At 37.8% G+C, this 13,668-nt stretch overlaps 1 protein-coding gene across 1 annotated transcript; it reads left to right on the forward strand.

Moving 5' to 3' along the window:
• Positions 1 to 1,938: 1,938 nt before the first annotated feature.
• On the forward strand, positions 1,939 to 13,637 carry LOC133522554 (mitochondrial-processing peptidase subunit alpha). Its single transcript, XM_061857908.1, has 12 exons — positions 1,939 to 2,181; positions 2,998 to 3,230; positions 3,311 to 3,390; positions 3,505 to 3,645; positions 4,007 to 4,144; positions 5,179 to 5,316; positions 5,739 to 5,876; positions 6,612 to 6,684; positions 7,004 to 7,136; positions 7,815 to 7,980; positions 11,695 to 11,827; positions 12,433 to 13,637. The coding sequence occupies exons 1-12, from the start codon at positions 2,123 to 2,125 to the stop codon at positions 12,609 to 12,611; spliced, it is 1,611 nt and encodes a 536-aa protein (XP_061713892.1). The 5' UTR covers positions 1,939 to 2,122; the 3' UTR covers positions 12,612 to 13,637.
• The last annotated feature ends 31 nt before the right edge of the window (positions 13,638 to 13,668 follow it).

Consider the following 13,668-nt stretch of genomic DNA (forward strand, 5'->3'; position numbering starts at 1 on the left):
TCAACTTTCACTCACTAGTCAAAGAATACAATACTCACTAGGATCTAGGAGCCAACTAGAACGTAGTGATTATATGCTCTTTGGGAGCCAACTAGGTGCTCATAATTGCGTCCTTAACGGACGTACAGCGAACCACCTTCCACACTTCCACTTCAACAGTGGTAATACCGTTTACCAGGAAAAAGACCCTTAATGGCATGGAGCAACTGAAGCTTTATGGAAGGGTACTGGAAATGTCCGATGAAGTGAAATATCTAGGTGTAACACTAGATAAAGAACTGAACTGGAGGAAGCATGTCGAGCTTACCACAACCAAGGCGCTGAGAGTGTTTGGAATGTGTAGGAATGTGAAACATGGGGTTTAAACCCAAAGGTACTAAGATGGATCTATACCATGATGGTAAGACCTATCATTTTGTACAGATGCCTGGCATGGTGGCCAAGGACACTAAAGAGCACATGCAGGGAAACCCTTATGAAAATACAGAGAACAGCATGCATGGCTATTACCGGGGCGTTTAGAACATCGCCAACAGCGGCGATGGAGGTACTGCTAGACCTCCCGCCGCTACATCTGGTGATACAATCTGAGGCGCGGAAATCGCTACACAGGCTGGCTCTAACAGGCCTATGGAGCGATAGCAAGCCAAAAACTAAACACACAAACATGGAATGTGACAATTTCATGGAAAGGATAAGGAATATGGGCTGCGATAAGATGCAACCCAAGTTTGTGTTCCGTAAGAATTTTAAAGTTAAAGTTCCAACAAGGGCTGAATGGACCGAAGGTCTTCAAGCACCAAAGTCGGATGAAAACGACATCATATGGTACACAGACGGGTCCAAGACAGTATCTGGTACGGGGGCAGGCATTTATGCAAATGACTTTAGTTGTAGCATAAGCATGGGTAATTACGCTACTGTCTTCCAAGCCGAGACGTACGCTATAATTGCCTGTGTGCATGAGAATATAGTTAGGCAAATCCAAGGGAAGAATATCTATATACTCAGTGACAGTCAGGCTGCACTCAAGGCACTCATGGCACCCAGAGTGGACTCTAGACTGGTGTACAATGGTGTCCAAGCTCTGAACAAGCTTGGAAGACAAAATAGAGTGCAACTGGTATGGATTCCAGGGCACGAGGGATTCATAGGCAATGAAAATGCAGATGAACTTGCCAGAGCCGGATCCGTAAGTAACCACATAGGTCCGGAACCATTCGTGGGGCTCTCACAGGGAACCATTATAACGGCTATCAAAGACCACACTAAGACCAGACACCAAAAAGAATGGGACAGTCTGACGGGTCTAAAGCACTCAAAGCTCTTCATACAAGGAGTAGACTCCGGTTGGAGCAAAAAGCTATGGAAACTTAGCAGGAGACAACTCCAAATTATAACAAGGGTGTTTACGGGCCATTATGGGGTCAAAGGGGTTTTGGCCAGGATGGGACACTCTGACAACAGCGATTGTCGAATGTGTGGTGAAGAGGAAGAGACAGTAACACACCTAATGTGTGAATGTCACGCCCTCGCCAGACAAAGAATGAAGGACTTTGGAGCAGGCTATCTGGAACCAAAGGAATTCAAAAGGCTACCCATAAGCTCCATCATCCGAGACATGGAAATGGTCAAAAAGGCTCTTGAGTAGCTAATGGGTCTTTCCTTAGGGGGCAACTACACAAAAGATCCCTATGGGTCGAAGTGTATCCGCAAGGGCCCTCGGAAATTAGAAGATAAGATAAGATAAGAACCACCTTCCACTCAATCGAGCGTATACTCGGCGTTTTGTATACTCGGCCTTATCCTTGGTTTACTTTTTATCAAGAATACAATACTCACAAGGAGCTTTTTATTTTCAGTAACCGGAAATGGTGCAGCAAATTGTAAAGTGTTGCTTTTTTAAAAATACATATCTATATAGTCAATGGTTCAGTTCAGTAGCGTTATTTTTTTGTTAGAGAACCTGCTTAATACAACTGTCAAAAAATGATAAGGCGATGTTGAAAGCTCCAAACGTCTTTGAAGTATATATATTTCTGTTACAGCCCGATTATAATTGTATGTAATTGAGTTTTTTTGTGATCACTCGGGCAAATACATCCAATAAGGTTTTCGAAACATGTCACATGTAGCCGAAGTTAAAGTTCTTGTTTCTAGGTTATTTTCTATGAAAAATGGGTAAGTAAGATGTTTTCTATAAGTAACTACAAGAAGCGATTATTCCTTTTATTATTTCATGCAGTAAAATTTAATAATTTACTACGTGTGTACGAGTAAAGCATCTATATTTAATGCAGTGTATTGCATCATATTTGTTCTGTCTCATTTGTGTACCTACTTGACTACTTTTCTAGCTAGAAAATACATATTGGTCTTCTTTTATTTCTAAGTTTGCACACTATAAAAAGTTTAGATTCACAAAATTTACTGTGCTATTTAAACATTTCTTATATATACAATGAAGCAACCATTTTTTTTTTTAAATGCAATGCAAAAAAATTGTCCTTAAAAGGTTATGTTACAAATTATTTTTAATCAACCTGTTCTGTTTTAAAGACAAACAACTTTCATTATTTTAACAATAGCATTTTTTATTCATGTCTAATACAATCTTCCTTGGCTTGTGAGTTTGACAAAAATATAAGAATATTCATGCTTTGCGAAAAAGTTTATTTTTGTATAGCTAACATTAGAATATGTTTTATTGGCTTGCCTCATATAAATATAAGAAGCCCATTATTCTAAATTTTCTAAGCTACATTTCAAATTGTATTTTACTATTTCTCTGCAGATCTCATGTTGGGTAGGTCTCCTTCATCTTCTTTCAATATTCCCTGTCCTTTCCCGTTCCTAGGGACATTAAATTCACTCCTGTTATTGTCTATACATCATCTACCCAATATGTCTGTGGATTGCTCAATTTGTTAAATTTATAGCATACAGGTTATGAATTGAAATATATTTATATTCTACATTTTCATTCTAATATTTCAGGCTTTTGAAATCTGGTGTAAGAAGTTTCAGTCAGGATGTGGACAAATCAGCTCAAGCCCTGGCTAAGAACAGTGTTACACCACTGCCACCACTGTCAGATCCTATGCCAAACCTCCCACCTGTTTTATATTCCACTGGAAAAGCAGAGGACTGTGTAACTGAGGTCACAACCCTGAGCAATGGGCTTCGAGTTGCATCAGAGAAAAAGTTTGGCCAGTTTTGTACTGCGGGTGGTAAGTGGGAGCTCAACACAAGAAAGCTAACTGCTTTTTGTTTTGATCTTTATAAATAATATTCATGATTTTTTTTGCAGTGGTTATTGATTCCGGTCCACGATATGAAGTTGCATACCCAAATGGCATTTGTCACTTTCTGGAAAAGTTAAGTTTTGGTGTAAGTGTAAACCAATTTTGGTTTTTTTTTTTCTAATTGCACTGTGGACTTATCACAAACCATTTATGAATTAGATATACATAATACAAATGTCTTATGAAGGTATTTTTCTAGGCAACACATAAATTCGCAACCCGTGATGTGATGCTGCGAGAGTTAGAGAGGCATGGTGGCATCTGTGACTGCCAAGGGTCTCGTGACACTACAGTATATGCAACTAGCGCCGATTCTAGAGGCCTTGAGGCTGTTACACAAGTAAGACATTTATTTACCTAGATAGCTAATTATATCCAAGGATCCTAATGACACTTTTTTTGTTGAAAACTTTTGTGTTTAAGTCAGCCACTCGAGAAGCTATGTGGTTTATGCAGTGGCCGGGCAAGACCTAAACTTTATGTGAGCAAGGTACATTAAGCAAGGCCCTCTGGTGGTGCAAGAAATAATGAAGATTTTTACGTTGTGTCTGAGTTATTTGAGGCTTAAGGCCATAGGCGGTGGCCCACGTCGCCCACTTCTAACGCCACTTCTGGGTTTATGTTAGCAGTGATGTATGGTTGGAGCACAAACGGACATCTTAACCCACTGTGATGTTACATTTACAAACTTATGATTTAAGGTACTAGCAGAAGTGACATTAAGGCCACGGCTGTCTACTGAAGAAATTGAAGCTGCCAGACAAGCAGTAGCATTTGAATTGGAAACTCTTGCTATGAGGCCGGAGCAAGAAACTATACTTATGGACATGATACATTCGGTTAGTGATTGACTTTCTATTTGTATGAGCACAACATTAATGGCGTTATTCATAAATGCGCAACAAACCTCGATTAGCTATTATGGTTTGTCTAAGGCGAAAAAGAATTGCCTAACTGCTTGGGAGAGTGCGTGGAAGCAGCAACAGCATGCTAAGGATGTTGGCCGATCGCCTCGACTGCCCGCTCACAAAATACTGGGTTGATGTGATTATTGGGAGGGACAAATAGGGTAAGACTATTTACAGTACATATGGGGCTACTTTATAGCACTAGTGCGAGAAGTAGCATATTACGTTACTGTGTCGAGCATTTAAAGGGCCATATGTACTGTAAAACGTTGTACGATACATGTGCGAATAGGTAATTCGCAACTCGTGTCGATTTAAAACACTACCTTCGGTCGTGTTTTAATTTATCGCCACTCGTTTCGAAATTCCTATTTTTCGCACTTGTATCGTAATGTACTATTATCGCTCCCAATACCTACTAGGTTAAGTTTCCTGTAGATATATAGTTCATAAGCCTAACATAGATTTTTTAAGAAGCTAAATTACTAACTAATTTCTATGGATTATGGTCCGAAATAAACAATTTTTATTTATTTATTTATTATTTAAGGGCAGGTTGCACCAAACCGCCTGTTTCCGTTAGAGTTCACGAAATTTTATTTTATGGGAATTTTCATAGTTGAGACGGACAGAGGTTGAGTGATGTTGATCAGTCTGTTAAGTGTGGTTGATGCAACTAGTCCTTAATCTGTTATTTTGACTTATGTATTTGTATTCGTAAGAAAGTGATAAAACATAAATTAACTAATTGAGGCTTGTAAAGTTTTATGCATAGGATTTACATCTGGTAGGTATACTTAGCATTCACTATAATCATTAACTATATGTTATATTAATCCCTGACAAAAGAGAAGAGCATTTTAAGTTAGTGTGTATCAGTGGTATCATAATTATATTGTCGATGATTTTCATGTTTAAAAATTTTACTTCGAATATAATTTTTTATAACACCTGCTTCTTTGTAGGCCGCATATAAGGGCAACACACTCGGTCTCCCAAAGATTTGCCCCAAGGAGAATGTGAACAAAATAGATCGTGGCATTATACTGAATTATTTGAAGAACCACTACACGCCAAATCGGATGGTGGTTGCGGCTGTTGGCGTGAGTAATACATTTCTAATAATGCAAATTCTTTTCATAATTATACGTATAAAAAGACATTTTTCATTCCCAATCGCTTTGCTACATTTGTCCCACATAAAGCTGCTCAACAAATGCTATAATGGTGGTAATGTTATGCTGTATTGGTGGTAAAAGAAAAGCACTTGCTATTCTGGACAATTAACCATTAAATTGGCAATGGGACACAGGAGGCTCATTACCATACACAGTCTTCTTTAGATTTTTCCGAAACAGAATCTTTGATTAGCAAGATGAGCTTCGAAGAGGCTTGAATTCACGACCTTTCACGTTCAGAGCCAATTTAAGGGCTAAAGTCAAAACAGGATAGGGATTACCATTGTTTTGTTCTTAACAAGTTACCGCATTAAACGTGATAATGTTTTTACTTCTAATATGTCTAGGTCGACCATGAGCCTTTCGTAGAATTTGTACAGAAGTATTTTGTGGACATGAAACCCACGTGGCATGGTGAGGACAGCGACACGTTCACACCACTAGTCGACAAGTCCGTGGCTCAGTATACCGGCGGTATGGAACAGGTATGTGTGTGTAGATTTTAAGTGACTGTCACAATATCGATACCCTAGCTCGCAATGTACTAATTACGCGGAAAAATATATAATTAGTACTGTAGTAAAATATATAATTAGTGTACAGACATAAAGTCTAAATTACAACTTAAATTTCCGTGAAATTAATACGATTGTAAACTAGGGTATTGATATGGAAATCTAGCCTCTGCCCGCGACTTCGTCTGCGTGGAATGATAATGATTTTTTCATATATTTTTCCATGTTTTTTTTTCATATATTTTTCCATGTTCTATCCCAGGCCTCCAACTATCTTTATACCAAAATTTCATTTAAATTGGTTCAGCAGCTTAATCGTGAAGAGGTAACATACAGACAAACTTATTTATGCATTTATAATAATACTCCCATAAGCCGTGGCAAAATGCCGTGACAACGCGAGGAAAAGGAAGAATATTTATTAGTGAGGGTAAGACGAGGTTTAAACATGACTTTATGTATTATTAAAGGGTTAAACACCATACCTCATTAAATAAAGGATTTAATACATTAAAAACACGGAAAACAGGCATAGCTTAGGTAAATCACACTCCGACGACGTATGGCGGGTGATACTTCTCAGACAGCCCGCCCGTGCCAATCGTATTGTGACCATCGAAACCGACCATAGGGCTTGACACAAGCAAGCCTCTCAAGCGGTTATCAATTTTAACAAATAAATAACGATGTCCGTTTTGTTTACAGGAAGAATGTGAAATACCACTCTACCCTGGATCTGACTTACCAGAGCTATCTCACGTTGTTATTGGATTAGAAAGTAAGTGTTATTTCGTTTGTGCTTTTGTTGCTAAATAAAACCAAAGTTCAGAAAATTCTGTTTCTTATAACTTGTTCTGTAATATCATATATCACAAACATACCATTATGAACGCAAATCATATCAAGGTTCCGGAGTGCTAATATTTTGCATGCTAATGTTAGTTCGACGACCAGTGAGCTAGATATACAAAAATACTAAGAGCTATGTAACGAAATTAGAAGGGCCTATCGAGCTAAAGCCCTTCCGTCCTTTCTTTGCACCTGCCATAAATTATTTAAATGAACGTTTGAATGACGAATTTTTGACCTTCGTTAAGGTTGCTCGCATGGAGACCCAGACTTCGTGACGACGTGCGTGCTGAACATGATGATGGGCGGCGGCGGCTCTTTCTCCGCCGGCGGCCCTGGTAAGGGCATGTACACACGCCTCTACACCAACGTGCTTAATAGGTAAGGTCCGTCACCCGTTGGCGCCATACGCTCCCAACACCATTACGTAGAAACGCTGCTTAATTCGTACCAGGCCTGGGGACTGGGGAGTAAGGATTGCTTAATGATAAAAGGTATAATGAACATATTTTTTTAGAAAGGTTTGTTGGGATTCCCTGAGTCAAACAACCTAAGAGTAAAACATTGAAAACATATGCTGCGAGGTAACATTGCAAACTTCGTAGAATCTGTTTCTGCTATGCTAATTATGTTGTGAAATTATTTGATTTATGATTCGGGCTCCGAGGTATTCGATTTTTACATGCTTTTATTTAAATTGCAATGTCTGTAGTATGTATATTGAAAACTATATTAGACCCACTTTCCATTATTTATAAGGTGGGTGACAATGCAATATTACGGTACCATCAAGAGTTATTTGAGCTGATCTGGTGATGGACACAGGAGGTGGCTATAGGAACTCTGTGATAAAACAACGCAATTTCAGTGTGTTTGGGTTTGTTAGAATTGTTTTAGTTGTATAAGCACGGGCATTGATAAAAGTCTGTATAAAAGAGGATTTTTTTGATAAAAAACTTATGTTTTGTTTGATTCTATCTCTCAATGTTAGATAGCAAAAGCAATCCAGATGGCAAAGAATTAGTTCCAAGGTTGACCATATAATTGTATAACTTCCAGATATCACTGGATGTTCAACGCGACGGCGTACAACCACGCGTACGGCGACACCGGCGTGTTCTGCGTCCACTCGGCGTCGCCGCCCAACCGCATCTACGACACCGCGGTCGTGATCGCGCGCGAGCTCGCCAACATGGCCGGCAAGGTCGGCGAGACGGAGCTGAGGGTGAGTGGCTGACTAGCAGTTCAGATATCATAGTATACAGTGTGTAAATCTAATACGGGCGAATCTCTTAACGGTGGTTAGTATAGGACATAAGAAATGTAATTAAATAATTTTTAATTAGAATTGCAATTAAAATTTTATCCATACAAAATAATTCGGCCCGCAATGTAATGCAAACACACTCGCGTTAAATGCTCGTTGACGGTTACTTTCAAAAACTCATATAGGGAGCGTGCATGAACTTTAGGAGGCAGCACAGGAGCAGTCAGATTTTTGGCGCGAGGCGTAAATGTGATGTTTTTTGTTCCGATGTAGCCCAAAAGATGGCAGAAACTACTATGCACAAGAAAACACGTGGCGTGTACATGTGCATGTTTATGGTTCCGATTCAGGCCACAAGATGGCAGACCCTCCAACCAAAGAGCATATAATCACTACGTTTTAAGAGACGGGACTTCCATACTAGCGAGTGGACTCGGTTTGTTTCGCAAATTATTACCAAAATCTACGACAAAGAACTGTCAAGGAACCATAATACCAACATAACCGATTTAAATAGTGTAGTACGCTACACGCTTGCGATTCTTATCGATATCGATAAAATGGGGAGGGTTGAAACATAGGCTCCTGTCTACAAATTTTGTACTCGAAATCAGGTTAGCATCGAGTCCACATTTAAGTTCTATGTTATATAGTGGATAGTTCTTTGAGTGGACTAATATCTGGTCGGGCTTAATGTGGACCCGAATTATTTTAAAACAGTTTTTAAGTAGTGTTTTTTTATTTATTTAAAGCTTTATTTTCAAAATGTTCTGCACATACATGTTTCAATAAATGTTACTTTTCTATGGGAAGATGTATCGTCAGGTCTTCGTTCCCAACAAATTTGACCCACTGCCTGCATCTGAAAACATACAGCCTTGGACAAATATGACTTTATCTACAGTTTATATTCCAAGTATTTGCTAATGAGATGATCAACTGATTATTTAGCGCTAATATGCATCTATAAATCATGTTTTTCGGCATCCAGTTATCAACAACCCTTTATCAATGCTCTAACTTTTTATGTATTTATATGTCTGTCATGAGAACCGGTCTGGCCTACTGGGCAGTAACCCTGCCTATGAAGCCGATGGTCCCAGGTTCAAATTATGGTGCGGGCATTTATTTGTGTGATGCGTATTTGTTCCTGAGTCATGTGTGTTTTCTATGTACTTATATATCGTTGTCTAAGTACCCACAACACATGTCTTATTGAGCTTCCTATGGGATTATTAAGTCAATTTGTGTAATAATGTCGTATAATATTTTTTATTGATTACAAAAAGAGAGATTAATTTACTTACATTTCAGATTAATATATTAAATAATTACTAGATTAAAAAAATATGTCAAATAATGACCATTAATGCATAGATGATATATAATTTTCCACTGAAAATCTTCGACGAATAAATTTTGCAAGTTCTCAGGACATATTTTATTTAATTACTTACACTGATATACAAATAAACATACAATTATCGATAGTTTTAGTACATCCCTAGTTCACAACTAAAAATAATATCAAATATCAAATTTTCGATGTGTTTAAAGCCTGCTGCACCAAAATAAGGTCAAAAGTATCTAAAGCAATACGTACCGGTCTTTATCCAAGGGAAATTTCGCCATAAAATCCCTTTTTTCGTGATTTTCTCGAGTGGCTGGCTTGCCACATATTTCACACTTAGTAAACCATTTTCTCGGTGGCATTATAACAAAGTCACTCTTTACTCTGATCACGGTTCACTATTCTCGATATTTTCACTAAATAATAAAGAAATTGCACGAAATACCCGAACAAAACATTGAAGCCTTCATAACAAACAAAACAATTAGGCTGACAGTTGACTTGATGTAAACTTGACAGAATATATAGCACTGACGTTTTATTTTTCTTCGTTGGCAAAGATTTGCGAAACAAGTTCCATACATACTTATTTTGTTCCTTGTTGCGCCAGCCTGCCTCCAACGCGCACGGTCCCTATATAAGCTCATATCGCGTATGTAATGTCATTATTGTCATTAACTGCCATGAGTGGGTAAATAATAACCAAGTATAATGCTTATTATCTGGTACTTAAACGTAATACCTAGTTCAAAAATAAATTTAGGTACACGTAAAAAAAATCACATACTTAAAAAAGCATTTTATTTGAATACCTACCTATTAAAAGCACAGTTTAGAAAATTAATTAATAATAATGGAATTATGCAATGTAGCATGGTCAATATCAATACGCATAATTTACTTCAAAGTTTTACTAGAAAGTACCAGATTTGAAACCACAAGCTTATTTCTGCGGAGTTCTTTCTAATACTAAAAAAACGAAGTACTAAACGTAGACTTTTTTACTGCGGCACATTTTTGTTATTAAAAAAAAAGTTTGGGTTTGGGTGTAAAAGCTAAAGTTTGAAGATAATACGTTTTATTTACGAATGAATGGTTGTAGTTTTCTTTACCTGCGTAGCTTCATTCTTTACATTGGCATAGTGTTTCTGCCGTTTCAAATAAAACCACTTCCTTATGCTAACATGGACCTGATCTGATAATGCAGTAGGAACTCGGCAGATGGCTGAAAGAACTCCTAGATAGTTCTACAACGAGTACGGGTTCTTGAAAGGAGGAATGTGCAGGAGGCAGTCTGCAATTAAACATTACAGTAACTTGTTACCAGCTTGTTACACAGAAATTGTTTACCCTACTAAATATCACTACATATTATAAAACAAAGTCGTGCTGCGTCAGTCTGTCCGTATGTTCGCGGTAAACTCAAAAACTCCTGAACGGATTTTCATGCGGTTTTCACCTATCAATAGAGTGATTCTTGAGGAAGGTTTAGGTGTATTATTTGTTAAGGTTTTATGACACGTATGGGCGGGTCGTTAGTTCAGGATAAACAAACCTACGCGTCTGACATTTACAGTTCAGTAATAGTACATTACTATAGAGGCCGGGAAATGTAGGGTTGCAGGTAAAGTAGATATAGACGGCCGAGCGTAGCGAGGACGGAAAGGGAGACGCAACTTGCAATGAAATAATTTAAAAAAAAATAGGATGATGATGATGATGATTGTTTCATGTCCTAATGTGATAGGTTATTCAGTGCTTGGGGTATTGAAGGGGAACAAAAATGTAATTATTTTGGTGCTACCACGCACGCCATTACGCTTTTCCTTTCTTTTTGTGTTTTTTGTTGTTACCGAAAGGGGAACGAAAATTTGATTGTTTTTACGCTACGACGCACGGTTAGGAGATACAACCCTATAAAGATTTCTGCATGACTGAAAAAAATAAAACTTTTTGGGGCTGTATCTCCTAAACCGTGCGTCGTAGCGCAAAAATAATGAATTTTTTGTTCCCCTTTTAATTCCTGAAATAATATGTATTTAACAAACACAAACAAGAAAACAAAAGACAAAAGAATTAAAAAAAGCATACTGGCAGAATTTTGCTTATAGGTTTTTTATAGTTGAATGCCAAGACGTGCCATTATTTGACGTTAAAAAACAAAAGAAGGTTGCCTTACATGCCTAGGTGTGTAAGGCTGTATGAAATTCCTTTACATATCATCATCACTCATCGCACCTGATTTGTAGTATTTCCGGACCTAATTTGAAGTCATGTCAACATTTCATTACAAGTTTGAGAAAAATAGTTTGTTTGGACAGCGAGCCAAGACCCAGTTGCAGTCGATGCTGCTCATGAACCTGGAGGCCAGGCCGGTGGTGTTCGAGGACGTCGGGCGACAAGTGCTCGCGACCGGGAAGAGGAAGCCGCCGTCCTTCTTTATCGATGAAATTGGTATGTATGCCTTGCATTATAATGTGTTAATCATTGATTGCATCTTAACTAGATTTAATTTTGTCATTCCAGTAATGTAATATGTTAAGATGGATCCATCTTAACTTGGCAGTATGGGTACTCATACTGGGTCGCATATACCTGTGGGAGATTGATGTCGTGTGATACTTATATTAATGAATTAACTCATTCATAATAGTAGGCATGCAATTTTTTAGTTTATATACATACTGTTCTTAACTTTTATTTAAACAAAAGAAGTATAGCATTTATTTTGCGAATGGATAAGGTTATTCAAATGTATTTAAAAAATATCCTATAATTGTTTAAATTTAACATCACCTACAGGAAAATATTTGGGGAGGAGTTTTATTTACACTAAGACAGGTTTTTAGGAAGCAGAGTTTCTAGTTTAATTAATATTTTTGCGAATTGACGTTTAAGAAAAAATAAATCAATATTACTAAAATATTATTCATATTCGACACTTGAACATTTTGGCTTGATGGCTGTGTCCTACAGTAAACATTAAAGAATTCTAAAATGTCATTTCATTAGGGATTACGTTATAAAATACAATAGTTCAATGCACATTGTTGTTGTAGAAAAAGTGTCAGCCGACGACATCGTGCGCGTGGCCCGTCGCATGCTGGGCGCGCGGCCGTCGGTGGCGGCGCGCGGGCGCCTCGCGCACCTGCCCTCCTTCGACGAGATCTGCGCCAACATGGCGCTCACCACCGACTCCTCGCCCCAGGGCCGGCGGCTCAACCTCTTCAGAGCTTGATCGACTGATTACACCGCCGTTACGGCGCCAAATGGCTAAATTAGGCAGGTTTCAGTGCGACGACAATCAGACCTTTCTATAAAAAGCGTATCAGTTTTCTTTCTACTTAGAATCATTAGCTCCTTTGTTCTTGATAGAAGATAAAAAATGTTTAATTTAAAAGAAGTAAAAATGCATACAGTTTTCGTATTGAAATGAGTTTTACCCTTGTAAAGCTTCTTATTATGAGTAGAAAAAAGGGGTACGATTTATTACAGCATAAAGATAACTGTCGAACTTAGAGATGCGGATTTCCCATGTCACATGAAATCAGCTAAGTCTTCGCACATAAATACCACCGTGCCGATGTCTATCACACTAAACTAATCCCTATTATACATCTTAAATCCTGCAGAATTAGGACAATGAATATTGCATTTATTAGTTGCACCACCTGAAGCTGGGATAAATTCTTCAAAATCGTAGCTGTTCAGAGTCAATTACGGAACCTTTTATTACAATTCACGGATCAAATCAACCTTGAGTATGATTTTTTTTTCGTTTGACATATCAATTTACGTAGTCAGAGAACTGTTTGATTAATAATTAACGTAAATGAACACTTACCAACTAGTTGTGAGTAAACAACATCTGAAAATTTGCAAGTCGATCTTATTATTCCTAATAAAAAATCCGTGTATAATATTCCTAATCTTGCTTTATGCTAATGTAAATAATTGTAATCCAGTTCAGTCTCGAAAGGTCGGAACACTACAAATGGTGTGTATTCTATCTCTTAGTTGGTTGAAGAGTTGGTAATACGATTACTTAGCAGAGCACAGGACACCATTCAGTAAAAGTTTCTGTAATATTTATTTTGTCCCAGTAATTTAAACTATGATAAATTTGACCCTGGTCACCAGAGCGGCTTCGGCTATTCGTTACGCATTAGTAGTTACTATAGAAATTTCATAATACATATTTAGATTTTGTTGTAAAATTTAACTATAATCGTATTTGTTTAATAAAATGTATGTTACATCAAAATTTGTGTTCATTTTCTACAATGCCCACATTC

The sequence above is a fragment of the Cydia pomonella genome, chromosome 1 (assembly GCF_033807575.1).
Source record: "Cydia pomonella isolate Wapato2018A chromosome 1, ilCydPomo1, whole genome shotgun sequence".
NCBI lineage: Eukaryota > Metazoa > Arthropoda > Insecta > Lepidoptera > Tortricidae > Cydia > Cydia pomonella.